Source organism: Leptodactylus fuscus, chromosome 2, assembly GCF_031893055.1.
Source record: "Leptodactylus fuscus isolate aLepFus1 chromosome 2, aLepFus1.hap2, whole genome shotgun sequence".
Taxonomy (NCBI): domain Eukaryota; kingdom Metazoa; phylum Chordata; class Amphibia; order Anura; family Leptodactylidae; genus Leptodactylus; species Leptodactylus fuscus.
Genome location: NC_134266.1, coordinates 213768423 through 213783084, shown reverse-complemented (window position 1 = coordinate 213783084; position 14662 = coordinate 213768423). Strand labels below are relative to the sequence as shown.

The 14662-nt window shown below is 40.7% G+C and overlaps 1 protein-coding gene across 8 annotated transcripts in view; it reads left to right on the top strand.

The window, feature by feature from the left end:
* Positions 1-11937, top strand: part of ZC3H13 (zinc finger CCCH-type containing 13) — a 38855-nt gene extending 26918 nt beyond the window's left edge. For 6 of the 8 annotated variants that reach the window (XM_075265491.1, XM_075265490.1, XM_075265489.1 and 3 more), the window contains 8 exons: positions 543-646; positions 1990-3012; positions 4136-4180; positions 4937-5434; positions 6079-6234; positions 7705-7905; positions 10025-10188; positions 11099-11937. In XM_075265491.1, coding sequence (XP_075121592.1) covers positions 543-646; positions 1990-3012; positions 4136-4180; positions 4937-5434; positions 6079-6234; positions 7705-7905; positions 10025-10188; positions 11099-11260 — 2353 coding nt within the window. In that variant the 3' untranslated portion in view covers positions 11261-11937. The remainder of the gene's footprint in view (positions 1-542; positions 647-1989; positions 3013-4135; positions 4181-4936; positions 5435-6078; positions 6235-7704; positions 7906-10024; positions 10189-11098) is intronic. The other 2 variants (XM_075265492.1, XM_075265488.1) reach the window with 1 other exon arrangement.
* Positions 11938-14662: the final 2725 nt, after the last annotated feature.

Sequence of the window (14662 nt, the reverse complement as noted above, 5' to 3'; positions counted from 1 at the left end):
AAAAGTAGAAATCAGAGTACAGTGCTTGGCTAAAGTGCTTCACTATTTCCAAGGGTTCCCTAAAGTATGAATGGAGTGGTGATGCGCCTGCATAAACTGCTGCTCCGTTTCTATATGTGACACTCACGGGTCACCCATTGATTAGCAACTCATCAGCTTTCCTTTGGGTTCCAACCCCTATTACTTTACTTTACTGATAGTTTATAAGTATAAAAAGTTAGGCAGGATCAACCACATCTTTTAGATTCCAGTCACCATCTGGTCACCTGAAGCCCAGTTTTCTCTGAAGTTTTCTGTTGGTAATGGAAACCTATTACAACTGTCATGGAGCAGAATTACCATAAGAGAGTTGTCTTATGGCTACTGCATGCTGTTTTTTGTTGTGTCCATGTCTTGACACACAGGAATGTATTTGGCATTTACATGCTGTTATTTGGTGACCGGTGCACCCTTTTCTGGGGCATCTGTAGCTGTATAAATCTGTTAAATGAATGCCAGTGTAGCATTAAACCTTTGGCCTCTTGTATTTTTTTTTCCTACAGGAAACGACATAGAACTGATAACAGTCCTAGTCCACGTCAATCCCCGAAGCGTCGTAGAGAGCATTCTCCAGAGAGCGATGCCTACAACAGTGGTGATGAGAAGAGTAAGAATTAATAGTCCCTGGCAACAGTATTTTTAATAATGTTTACTAATGTGTATAACCAACATCCTTGATGGGGCCATTATTAATTATTACTTGCTAGCAAGCAGTGTGTGCCGTAGCCAGCAGCAATAATCTGTGGAGAGGTCATTTATTAGTCGTGCCTTCAGGCTTGTTATACTTTTTCTCTTTCCTTTTGGGAATTTTTTTTGATGTTGTGAAGGAAGCAGTCAATAGATGTGGAATGAGTGGAATGTCCAATTAGTAATAAACTATATATATATATATATATATATATATATATATATATAATGCTTATAAAACTGAATAAGCATCCCAATGAATTTGAAAATGGTCAGTGAGTTTTGATTATAATTTTCCTATTTTGCTATTACAGCTCTTTTGATAACAGACAACAAGGGACATAGGAATGAGACTAGAGGATGACTACAGGTTATCTGGTCGTCTGTTACCATGGAGTCACATAGATTTGGTTAGGAGCTCTTTGCATAGTTGCTTTTATTTGATGTTCTAGAGCACAGTTTCTTAAAGGGGCTCTATCACTAGATTTACGTGTTATGAGCTAAAGATATGCCTGCAAAGCCTTTAAAAAGGCTATTCGGGCGCTGCACGCCCACCGCTCTTCCTTGTTCCTTTAAGCTCTCCTCCTCCTGCTTATTCACCGCCTCCATCGTCGACGGTTTCTATTGAAATCACGCGTGTGCACAGTAGCGCACGCTCCAGTGCCATTTTTCCCTAGAGAACATTGTGAGCTGGTGGTGGAGCATACGCAGTAGAGCGCCAGAGGGAGCGTTGCTGCGCATGCACCCGATTTCAATAGAAACAGCCGCGATGGAGGCGGTAAATAAGAAGGAGGAAGACTTGGAGGCACAAGAAAGAGCGGTGGGCATCCAGAAGCTATGACGCTAAGGGGTGCACGGAATGCCCATCGTGTCCGATCGAACTAATTTGCATATCGATTTCCACTGTAATTAACAAAAACTGGGGGGGGGGGTCTTTTTACAAACTAATAGCAGCACCTGAATATCCTTTTTAAAAGCTATTCAGGCATATCTTTAGATCATAACACGTAAATCTAGTGATGGAGCCCCTTTAACCTTTTCAAGCCAAGTATCAAAGGTAGTGATTAGTTATAAAATGTCAATCGATTGTCTTTAAATTTTAGAATAATCTAAAATGTCATCCAAGATGAGTATGGCAATATGGCTTTGTGCAATATGTTTTAGGTAAAACCCGTCTACTGTAATTGATATAAAAATCCTGTAAAGTGAATTCTGTAGCTTAATTGTATTTCACCTTTTGTTTTCTCATTGAATTGTTTTCAGATGAGAAGCACAGGCTCCTAAGTCAAGTTGTCAGACCTCAGGACACACGTTCTCTTAGCCCTACTCTTATAACTGAGGAAAGGACATCTCGTTGGAAGGAGGAGGAACGTAAACCTGACAGGAAAGAGGGATCCAGGCGTCATGAAGAGATGGAGACTAAAGAGCGGGTATCCTCTACTGAAAAACAGCGGGAACACTTAATAGATGCTGAAAACTCAAAGACAAAAGATACAGAGAGCACTATACAACATAAAACTGAGGAAAGGGAGGTTACTGACAAACTGCATGAAGACAAAACCAAGAAGAAAGCACTGAAGAAAACTGGAAAGAAAAAGAAAGAGGAGGAAGCCGCAGTTGATAAAACTACCACAGAGCCACCACCAGAAGAAGCTAAAGTGTTTTCTCCTAAAAAGGGCCAAAAAAAGAAAAATTTGGAGAAAAAGCGAAAGAAGGGAGAGTCTGATATTTCTGACGAAGAAAATGTCCAGCACAGCAAAAAGAAGAAAGGACCTAGAACACCCCCAGTAATAGCCACAGCAGTGCCAGTCCCAGCAGCTCCCAAGGAGGAGATTCCAGAGGTGATACCAGACAAGATGGTGGTTGAAACAGTCCAATCAAAAGACTCCACATTTAGTGACTGGTCAGATGAAGATGTTCCTGAAAGAACAGAACCTATAGTTCCAGAGAGAACTGCAGAAGAACCCATCAAAAAGCCAATCAAGGTCAAGGCTGACAAAGATGATCAGCGACCTTCATGTGTGGATGAACCCACAACTCGAAAGTCTGCTGAGCAGAAACGCAGCAGCAGCATATCCAGTAACCAGAGCCGGACATCAAGCCGCCTACGTTCACCATCTATTGACTCTGTTCATCGTGGTGGGGATGACCAGGCGGTCAGGAGAAGACTATTGCATGGCAGTTCTAGAGACAGAGATCGAAGTAGAACCATTGAGCATTCTGGAGAGCGTAAATCCAGAATTGATCAGCTGAAAAGGGCAGAGCCTGGCCGCAGCACTTCATCAGGTACTGATTTTTTTTTTTTTTTTTTTTTTTTTTTAATGTAACAAATTGTCCTCATTCAAAAGGTTTCCATAATAGATGGCAAATATTGTCTGTGGCTGCTATTACAAGTGATAGTCTGAGATTATACCACTGCGATCCTGGGTGACACATAGGGGCAGTCAGAAACAAACTGCTTTCATAGACTGTACTGGGTCTATTACTATGCTGCTTTCACAAATATCATGGAAACACTGTGCATTTGGCAGGCGTATTTCTTGTGGAATATGTTGGCGCTATATAACTAAAGTTATTATTTCTGGGTTTGGCTATGGCTTGTTTAAACTAACTCAATGTATCTTATTCTGGTGCGAGTACAGAGCAATAGAGCCACATTCATTCTGGAACTCGCATTGTCCTAAATCACTGAGCTTGGTTTTCACAAGTCTGTTTCCTGGACTGATCACGGCCAAATGGAAGCAGCCCAGGTTATAGCCTAGTTAATGGAGAAATGTCACATCCGTTATTTGGACTTTCCTATGTTCCTGGTTCAGTCTACATTGCCAAGAGGGGAAAAGGAGGACAAGGTAAGTATTACCCACCACCACCTTTTTATTATTTTTCACTGCTTCTTGGGTTTTGAGTTCTGAGTCACTTGTAGGGATCCCCTTTGTTTACTGTTATTAACTTAGGACTTTTGATTCTTGGTTCCAACCAGCAAGAATTCCAAAAATTGTGTTTCTGATTTTCAACAGAATCATGAAATCACTTTTAGCCCTGCCCCACAGTGTAATACATTCCATGCAGTCTCTTCTGCACTGCAAACTATGCTAAACTGCTTCTGTAGTAGTCCACAATTGGGTGGTAGGACAAGGAAGCCTGCATCAAATATATCTGAAGACTTCTCCCTGTGCCTGCTCACTGAACTTTAAGAAAGAAATATGAGAACCGTCCGTAAGCTTGATAACGAATCTACTTTTGTTCAGATTGCCCAGCCCTGCTTCCAGGGATCTCACTGAAAATCTACAATGTCCGGTGGTGATGGCGGTGTATAAAGAAACTATTGCTTTTTAGAATATACTAATTAAATATTGCGTTATGTCCATTATTCATCTGTAAAGCTCTAATCTGTGCATTCCACATACAGGACACCCAGTCGGCATGCAGACACACATCTCAGCACGGCATACAGGTGTGTAGTTACTGACTAGGCCACTAGGGAGCGCTTTGCACATTTTTAAGTGATTTATGTTCGAGCCCTGTGCAGAAGTGGGTAGGTTGTAGAAATAAATGTAGAATTCTGCTTTAATTTTTTTGGTTGACTAGCTTAAAATGATTAAAGGGCCATTGCTCACACTCAGAATATGATAACAAGCGGCCTAAGGCTCTATTCTGATCATTTTTTTTACATCTGTTTAATGTATGCAAAAAAACATGAAAATGGAAGGCCATCCATTTACGTAGACATGAATTTAAAAAAAAAAATAAAAAAAATCAATGGATATGGAAATTGGTATATTGCTTTTTTTTTTGGAAGGGGGGGGGGGGGTCGTAACAACATTGATTGTCTATGGAAATGGATGGACATCTGTTCGTGTCTGGTCTTTTGCATCCATCACACGGATGTAAAAAAAAAAACCTCAATGGAGCCTTAAATCTATTTTGCATTATTTAGAATGTTTGTGTCTTCTGTAGTGTTTCTTATGCAATTCTTGCTCCTGTCCTGTTCCTTTCCCACTTGTGTTGAAAATCTGGTGATGGGTAATGTGAAATGTTAAAGTTTAAACAATTAAGAAAAAAATGGCTTTATCTAGAGAATTTATTCATTCACACTCCTGTTGTTTCTTGTAAGACACCTCCACTGTCTGAGTACTTGTAAAGCGTAGTACATATCTTGGGCAAGCGCTATATTTCATTAATGTAATTTCCAAATTTCCTTTCTCTACAGATCGTAGGGACTCCAGAAGTCACAGTTCAAGAAGAAGTTCACCTGATTCTGACCGCCAAGTTCATTCCAGGTCTGGGTCATTTGACAGCCGAGAGAGAGCACCTGAAAGAGAGAGGTACGAACATGATCGGGAAAGAGATCGTGAAAAGGAAAGAGACCGTGATAGGCGGGATACAAGGCAGAGAGATTGGGACAGAGACGCTGATAAAGAATGGCCAAGAAATCGAGAGCGAGAACGACTGCGCGAAAGAGACCGGAGGAGAGACCTTGAAAGAGAGAAATTAATTCCTGATAATGCAGAGAAAGAGAGAGGTCGAATTCCTGATGTCTCCTCTGTAGCCGACCAAAAACGTAATGATACAAAGGAGAGAGAAGGGGAAAAGAGTTATGACTCCACAAGTCGGAACGCTTCTACCCTGGAAAGAGCAGAAAAAGATCCAGAAAATCTCCAAGATCTTGTCAGTAGTCGCAAAACAGAAAAGGCTGAGAGCTTTGATGGTATGCTAAAGTACAAACTACTAGTTGTCTTGTGGGTCTTTGCTGTATTTTGATTTATAAGTTTAGAGACGTTTCTATCTCAGAATTACATCCATAGGATATGCTATAAATTTCTGATAGATTCAGGTGCCACCTCTTGCAGGCAGCATCTCTGTAGCTCCTATACAAGTGAACAGAGGGACGCATGCTTGCCCAGCACCTTTTCAATGAGTTTAGTATCCTCATGTGCGTGTATGTCCACACTATCCTAAAATAGCTTTTATCTCCTCCCAATGCAAACTATGATCATCAGTTTCTCCGCTGTAGGCAATAGTTGGGTGGTAGAGCCTGCATCATGCTGTGCCAGGTCATTGAATTTTTAGTTTCCTTACATAAAAACAAGAATTTTGAGATTAAAATTGAGAATCGCCATAAGCTTTTAGTTGTTGGCTCCTGTACAGTGGTATAAATGTGTGTCTTGAATCCAAAGTGCTCCTATTGTTTGGTATCCAGCACTGGAGAATAGTACAGCAGGCGCTATATAGTCATAGATTTTATTCATTTAGCCTTGTAAACTTTGCCTGCCCAGAAGTAATATCGATTATGTGGTGCGTGTCAGAGTATATGACATTTTTTGAGTAAGGTTGGTTGAAATGTCTCTGTAGGTGCTGATGAAGAGTATTCCAAGATCGACGATGACCAGTCAGGGGATTCTGTGGCTGGAGAGGAGTATGAGCCCATCAGTGATGGAGAGCTGGAAGAGATTCTAGCAGATGATGCAGAAAAGAAGGAAGATCAGCATGATGATGAAAAGATGTCTGGTAAGGATCTGTCATTGACTCTTGTATAGTAATCTATGTGACTGACTATCTGCTCTGGTATTAGAAAGTATGTGATCAGCTGAGTGAGATACTGTAATGCACTCTTTGTAAAGCGGGGCTGTAGAGTTGAAGATGCATAGACTCTGGCTCGGAAAGAAAATGATAATTTTTAATCATACATTTATTAATATTGTATAATGAGATGTATAGTTTGTTGCATATTTGTTTTCACAGGAATTCAATCGCTTGCTTTTTAATGAATTAGAGGATCTTTACTGCTTCTGGCCATGGCTGTCAGCCGTTTATTCGGAACAGGAGTCAGACTGTGCTAAAATAGGAGTTCAAGTCTGTGGTTTGGCCTACTGACTCCACAGCCCTGTTGTAAAGTGTCTTATTACAAAGAGATTAGGCAGTTCAGTCGACTATACAATTGGGATGATTTATTGTGCATGACCTTCACACCACCGTACCACATATGAAAGCAGTGTCAGTTTGTTTACTGTAGCCCATCTGCTTTTATGCATTAGATCAGGGGTGTCAAGTGCTTTTCCGCCAAGGACCACATTGGCCTTATGGTTGGCTTCAAAGGGCTGTTAGTAATGCTGTGACTGTATAAATGTAGCTGTGTTAGTTAGGCTTATTACATTTTTAGCCCATTGAAGGCAGCCATAAAACTGATATTACCTTTTTTTAAAGAGGACCTTTCATCACCTGGGGCACATGCGGTTTTATATACCGATAGGGAGTCGACAGTGCGCTGAATTTCAGCTTTCATGTTCTGTGCCCCAGGTGAAGAACTATCAGTGCCGGTACCGTAGCTCTTTACCATCAGAAGGGCATTACTGGCAGTCAGTCAGGAACGCTCTTCCTCACAGCAGTGTCTATAGCGCTGTGCGGGGGGAAGGGGGGGAACGCCTCCTCCAGTACTCTTCTATGGACGAATATTGTGAGGAGAGAGAGGAGGCGTTCAGTCAGGCAGGAACGCCCTTCTGACAGTGAAGAGTTACGGTACTGGCACCGATAGCTGTTCACCTGGGGCACAGATAGTGAAAGCCGACAGTGCACTGAATTCAGCACAGTGTCAGCTTTCTAGCAGTATATAAAACCGCATGTGCCCCAAGTGATAAAAAGTCCTCTTTAAATAACTAAAAACAGGTTTGTGAAAATGCTTACCTATTTCTTTTCTGGCTGGATGTTCCCCCCAATAGGTACTAGTGTCCTAGTCTAGATACATCTAGATTAGCACAGTTTGGTTAGTGATACGTCAGTGATAACTTCAGTTGTGAGTATATGTGGTCATAATTCAGGACTCCGGTGATGTTACTCTCCTTGTTCATGTTTGCAGAGTCTGTTTCAGAAAGGCACTCTAGAATGATAAAAATCGTAGTCATGAAAACTTTGTATTTTTCATTATGCTGTAGGCTGTTTATAAATTTTCTTTTCTTTTTTTTCTTTTTTTTTTCCCTGCAGATCCTCTGGATGTGATTGATGTGGACTGGTCTAGTTTAATGCCCAAGCAGCCAAAGGAACCGCGAGAATCTGGTGCTGCTCTGTTAAAATTTACACCTGCTGCTGTTTTGCTGCGCGTTGGTATTTCTAAGCGATTGGCAGGACCTGATCTATTTAGCAAGGTTAAAGACACTTGCCAGCAAGCAATAGAAAAGCCTAATGGTAGGTGATTTCCCTTTTCTGGGAAGCGTGTAAAAAGGTTGTAATATGTATATTTTATACAACCCCTACATTTTACACAAACAATTGTGACATATGCCAGTGTTATGATTTTGACTAAACCGATACGTTTTGCTGTAAACGGTACATCTATAGGCCAAGTTGTAATGACATTGTAGTCTTTTCTCCCATCTGCAGCTTTCAGATTACAACACGTGACATCTCTAAAGATTCTACAAATAATTAACAGATTTATGGTGGTCAAAAACATGGCTGCTTTCTTACTAAAAGAGTGCCATACCTGTGTCTGCTATACTAAGGGTGATGCCATCCAGTGTTCCAAATGCAGTTATAAGCGAGGTGACTTACCTGGTGCCTGATGCAGTTGTAGCCACATCCATTCCGAGATCACTGGTGCTTTCACTTCTCTAAGTTAAGCTATACTTACAATTGTATTTAGTTACCGACTGTGTGATTTTGCCATTACCCCATGGTCAGTACTTATATCCAGCAGATATTAGCTTATTAGCTGGTGCTTTCTGTATAACTGCATCAGGTAACTTGTGTCTCACCACCTTAACTGTATTCAATTCTGGGGTCACGGGTACTTTCATGTAAGTGAAACACAGATTTGTACAGGCTATTTCTCATTACTCCCCACAGGATCACAAAACTTCACAGTTCAGCTACATTCATACAACAGTTATTAATGGCTGAGTGACATCTGTTTTTTTTTTTTTTTTTTTTTTTTGGGGGGGGGGGGGTGTTACGGAAATCACATGGCAGCATTACATCTAATGTCAGTGAACGGGGGCTACTCACATGACCGTTATTGTGACTGTCCGTTGTCAAAATACAAGTCACGTGCTATTTTTAGCCATTTTCACAGATCCTTCCAAACACTCAAATGATGTGTGAACTGAACTGTTCTCATGAAATTGGGAAGGGTTACACAAAAATGACTCCTGATCGGGGTCAACACGGTGGCTCAGTGGTTAGCACTGCAGCCTTGCAGCGCTGGTGTCCTGGGTTCAAATCCCGCCAGGAACAACATCTGCAAGGAGTTTGTATGTTCTCCCCGTGTTTGTGTTGATTTCCTCCCATTTTACAAAAGACATACTCATAGCAAAAACAAATGTACATTGTGATCCCTATATGGGGTCTACAATCTACATTAAAAAAAAAAAAAAGACTCCACGGAAACGCAGATTTTTTTGAGCCAAAGCCAAGAATGACTACAAAAGGAATGGGAAATATATATGAAGTTCTTGTACTTCTATCTTCTGCTCAATCCATTCCTGACTTTGGCTCAAAAAAACACAGCAAAATCTGCAACTAAAAGCTGAGTTTCCGCAACGTGGGGCCTCAGCCTTAGGTGGACACATGCTTGATTTAGGGTATAGAATTCAGATAAATAGAAGGAAATGGTGGTACTGTGCGTAGACCTGGGGATTTTTAAGTATGTAAAGAGGAGTTAACCCCAAGGTGTTGACCTTAACGGTTTAGTAAGACTTATTGACATTTTGCGTTCTGGCCTTTAGTTGTTGACAAGCTCTTTGTGCAGCAAATCTTTATATGTTTTACTTGTCAAAGGGTGAACCGTATGGGTCAGTTAAGCCTTCAACACAGAGTTTACTTAATTCTCTGGACAATATCACTTTTTATAGTCTGTCAAGCAAAATAGTAGTTTCCTGAACATGACTTTCCATGACTGAGCTGCGGTAGCTGCTTTTTCTACTGTTTGTAGTTTTCTTTGAAGTTGCTATTCATTCGCCCCATTCATAGAGGATCTTGACGACCGGAGTGTTGTCTAGGCAACTTATGTAGAAGACCTTTTTAAGTGAGTCTTTAAGGTGTATATGCAAAAAAGATTCCACAAAATAAAGTCCTTTTATAGATCTTGTAACTGCACTTGAAATTGTGCCGAATAATTGTATGGTTCTCGCATCATACACTGTATCGACTATTGATCACAGAGCTTGCAGTTTAATGTCTTCCAATGGTTAATTTAATCTGAGCAAATCATAGCTCAACATATTAAAGAATAGCTTCAATATATCTGATTTTTTTTTTAGTTATTTTTTTTATGTGTATGTCACTGATTTATAAATTTGTTCTTTAGAAGCTGAAAACCTATTCGAGCATGAACTGGGGGCTCTCAACATGTCTGCACTGTTGAGGAGGCAAGAGCGAGCTGGCTTGCTAAGTAACCTTGGACCTTGTTGTAAAGCTTTGTGTTCTCGACGGGATCTGGTCATTCGCAAGCAACTAGTACAAAATGAGAAGGTAAGCAGTGACAATCTGAGATCCATGGTGCACCCTAGTTGCTAGTTCTCAATGATCCTTGGTTTATTTATGAAATGGTTTGTGACATTAGATTATCCCTTTCTATTCTTTGTGTTGAGAGGTTTAAAAAAAAAAAAAAAAATTCATTTGCAAAATGCTAACATGTCAGAGCTTCTGGAGAGCAGAGCAACCCTTCATTCACATCTGTGTTCGGTATTCTGTTTGGGGAGTCCGCATGGGGACCCACCAAACGGAATACAGAACGCAACTGCAAGTACTGTGCAGTGAAAGCACACGGACCCCATAGACTATAATGGGGTCTGTGTGCTTGCCGCGCGCTGCCTGCATGAATCACCTGGGCAGGAAAGTAGATTGTGAACTACTTTCCTGTCCGCATGATCCCTGCGGTGATCTAGTGGCAAGCACATGGACCCCATTATAGTCTATGGGGTCCGTGTGCTTTCACTGGCACACCACTTGCAGTTGCGTTCAGTATTCCGTTTGGGGGGGGAAGGTCCTCATGCGGACTTCCCCAGACGGAATCCAAACACAAATGTGAACGAGGGCTAAGTGGTTGACCAGGCTTATAGAAAGTACTTGCACCCCTTTGTTACTCACCAGTTACTAAAATGAGGTGGCTGAAGCACTCAGTTGAGCATGAGTCTCTTTTGTTCAGTTCTTCTTGACATGCGGTGTACAAGCTCATAGAGCATATGAGTATATATCCCATACAGCCTGCTCTCAGGTGAGCAGGACCGACCCTGAGCACTTCTGCACACAGTATAGAGTGGCCATATGGCACCGCACTGATCACTACTTCTGACCTGCATAGATTTTTAAAATGATAAGGTATCTTTTACATTACTGCTTATTATACACCTTGTTAAAGTGGAAATCCTTATTTCTCCAGGGCACTGTGAAGCAGACTTACACGAATCCTCCACTTGTGGACAGTGAACTGCTAAGGCTGAGCTTGCGTCTTTTCAAAAAGAGGACTGGCTTAAGTCAGGAGAAGACGGATGACTGCAAACTTACTGTTGCAAATAAACAGCCAGAAGTTTGTGTTTCTTAATGACTATGTATAGTCAGCTCTAAAACTGTTGCAAAGAACTGTTCTGCCATTTCTTATTTCTTGATTTATGGCTGTTTAATGTATAGTAAAAGTATTAGTTTATTTTTTTTTTTTGATATGCCAAATGAAGAAGTTGAAACCCTTTTGCTTGTTTTTAGTCACATATTTTCTATTTTATTTTGTAAAGTATACATATTGGTAAATGCATCCTTTTCTTACTATATCTGTTGTTACAGAACCCAGGGTCCTATACCCTTAGGCCTTTGTAATGTTTTACATGTTCATGACAGCGCGGAGTCTGCAACAAAAAATAATCTTTGTCAAATGTACTACTGATGTAATATACATTGGTATAAATTGTCTTCAGATGCATTTTGATCTCTGACCTAAGCTTTATGGAAATTCTTCTCTAGCAATAATGGTTCATACTGAGCTCCAAAACAAAGATTGTTTTCAAGCATCTGCTGCTGGGAGGGACTACTCCACAGAAATGTCATACGCCTTTGTGTAATGGATCCTTCTTTTCACTGTGTTGGTCCTTCTATCTAGGGTCACCCCGCACAAACCACTTGTAGTTGGAGGCTTTTCTGAACTGTAACTTCCAGGACTGGGGAGTCAGTCAGTGCCTGTTTGGGTGAAGCTGGAGTCGGGGAAATAAATTTTATTTGTTTTTTATATATCATTGTTATTGATATTTTAGAATGGGATGCTACAGAATGTTACATATTTACTTGCATATGAGTTTTTTTAATAAGCAGTTCTGTTGCTTCTGTTTGCCTATGGCTGTCAGCCATTTAAGTAGTAGTCGAGCTACCAAAATTCACTGTGAGAGAATTCGAGAAAAATCAAATAAAGAAAGGTAAATGTTAACCTTTAATCAATAAATATAAAAGCAACCATATCCTACCCTGAGCAGAAAGATATCCCGCCATCTATATAAACCAGAGGAATAAATACAAGTGACTCTCGCTTTAAGATATTGGTGTCAGGATTTATCTGAAGGGAAACGGCTACTTAAAACATTGCAGGCATAGTGCTGCTAACCCTTATATGCATGCATCGTCACAGTAAGGAAATAAATGTTAAGATGGGAACCCCGAGGTTGCTGGCCTATTGCCACACCAACAGGATAAGACCCCAAAGATTCCCACTGAAAGTGCCAGGAGAAATAACACTGTGAACTCATAGTGCTTAGTCTCCAGACCAAAATAAAAGGACCTAATGTGTTTCTTTAAATAGATTAAATATCAGGTGTTCAATGTAGATTAAGCAGTGAAGACTGCTATTTATTCTCAATGGCAGTGCACGTCTGTAACGCAGCATGGCTGCACTTGATAACACTGGAACATGCCACACTTAAATTCCTAACAAGCCCCTCTAGCTGATTCTGACCTAGCCCATTGCACCGTGCCAGGTCATAACCTGTCATCACATGATATCGGGCGTCACTAGCTGCTTCATGATCACATGACTGTACCAGCCAATGAGGAATCAAGGGTGTTATCTACTGTCACAGGAACTAAGAACACCAGCTGTGAAAAGGCCCACATGGCTCAATTACATAAAGATACACTAGAGCAGTACAGTGGAGGGATATAAAAAAAAAAAAAAAACACATTGTGGTATCAAAAATCAGACATCTGTTTTATATCAAGACACTGATAGAATAAGAGATTATGCTATCTCGATTACAGAGCACTATTGCTTCCCAATCCAGGATCCTGAAAGTCAGAGAATACCGTTAGAAAAAAGTGCTGATCTAATAACTATATGAAAAAGTCAGAAAAACATTATGTACTCTGTACTAAAAACAGTCATTACTGATTAGTCTGTTGATCACAACTAATTGTGGGTACAGCAATTCATAACATTCCTCTTACAATGCGAGGGATCATTCATGTCAACCATAACACAAGCTCATCATACAAGATTAAAAAAATAATTCCCAAACAGCTAACTAAATGCTTACATGGTAAAAACTGGATTCCACGACACATAAGGATACAGAATGGTCAGGGACTTCTATGGGACCAATCAGACAAAGCATGCAAAAGGCATACAGAATAGTCCCTAAAACATGAAGAGTCCATATGTTCATTGAGCCCTTCTGGACTGACTATCCTTAATCTATAGATTCATTGGTCCTCCTTCTTCAGTATCAAGTTGTCCCAGTCCCCTCCTTTTTTGGCAGGGACATTCAATACATAAGCAATTTGTGTAAAGGGACATTCAATAGCCTGAATTCTAGCCTGGTCAAAAGGTTAACCACTCCAGCTGTAGTACAGTTGACAAAGTCTCTAGAGCGGTACACATCTCATGGTAATACTTCTAAATTCTCAAATAGTCAGAAATGCATACAAGAGGGCAAAGGTCACTGAGAATTTCTCTTCGTACATCTAAAAATAAATATGCATGCAAAGAAAGGTGAGACTAAGCTAGGTGCTTTTGATTCTAGACAGGCCAAGCAGGTTCTAACACACCATTCCTCTGTTGTCTTCTAGACCATTTAATGACTGGGTAAGAAAATTCAGGACAGACTGATCCATAGTTACATAGAACCTATATTGGGCCAGGTATGTGGCTTGACAGTCATTCTGTGAGTTTGTTTAGATGTGGTAGATGCAACACTTGGAAGGAGTTTACAAGTATTACCATGGGACAGGTGTTTCACTAATAGACTGTTAACTGTACTACAGCTGGAGTGGTTGACCTTTTTGACCTAGTTTCAAGCAATATGGGGGGGGGGGGGGAGGATCTCTGTACTGCCAAAAAGCATCAAATAGTACAATCCCTTGGACAAGGTATGAAAACGTTAGATATTTCATGAAAACTTAAGCGTGATTGTTGTACTGTGTAGAGATTTGTGACAAATTCAGAGCACAGTTGGGTTCGTGCAGATAAAGGCATAATGAGGAAGTTTTCTGCCAGACAAATTGATTGGATTAAGAGGGCAGCTGCTAAAATGTCATTACAAAGCAGCAAACAGGTATGTGAAGCTGCTGGTGCCTCTCAAGTTCCACAAACCTCAAGATATAGGCTCCACCAGAGGCTTGCAGTTGTAGATAAACCTACTATTTAGCCACTATTAAAGAACGAGGGTTGCAGTGGGCCCAGATATACATGAAGACTAATTTTTAAAACTGTCTTTCTGATGAGTACCGTGCAACCCTTTATGGTCCAGATGGATGAAGTAGTGAAAGCCACCATGTCCCAACAAGGCTGCGATGTCAGTAAGGAGGAGGCAAAGCCATATTTGGGGCTGGAATTCTGGCTATAGAGCTGTAAGTCTCCTTTAGGAGAAAGGCCTCTGCAAAGTATTTAGAGTTTCTGACTGACCACTTTCTTCCATGGTACAAAAAGAAGAACTGTGCCTTCTGTAGTAAAATCATCTTCACGCATGGC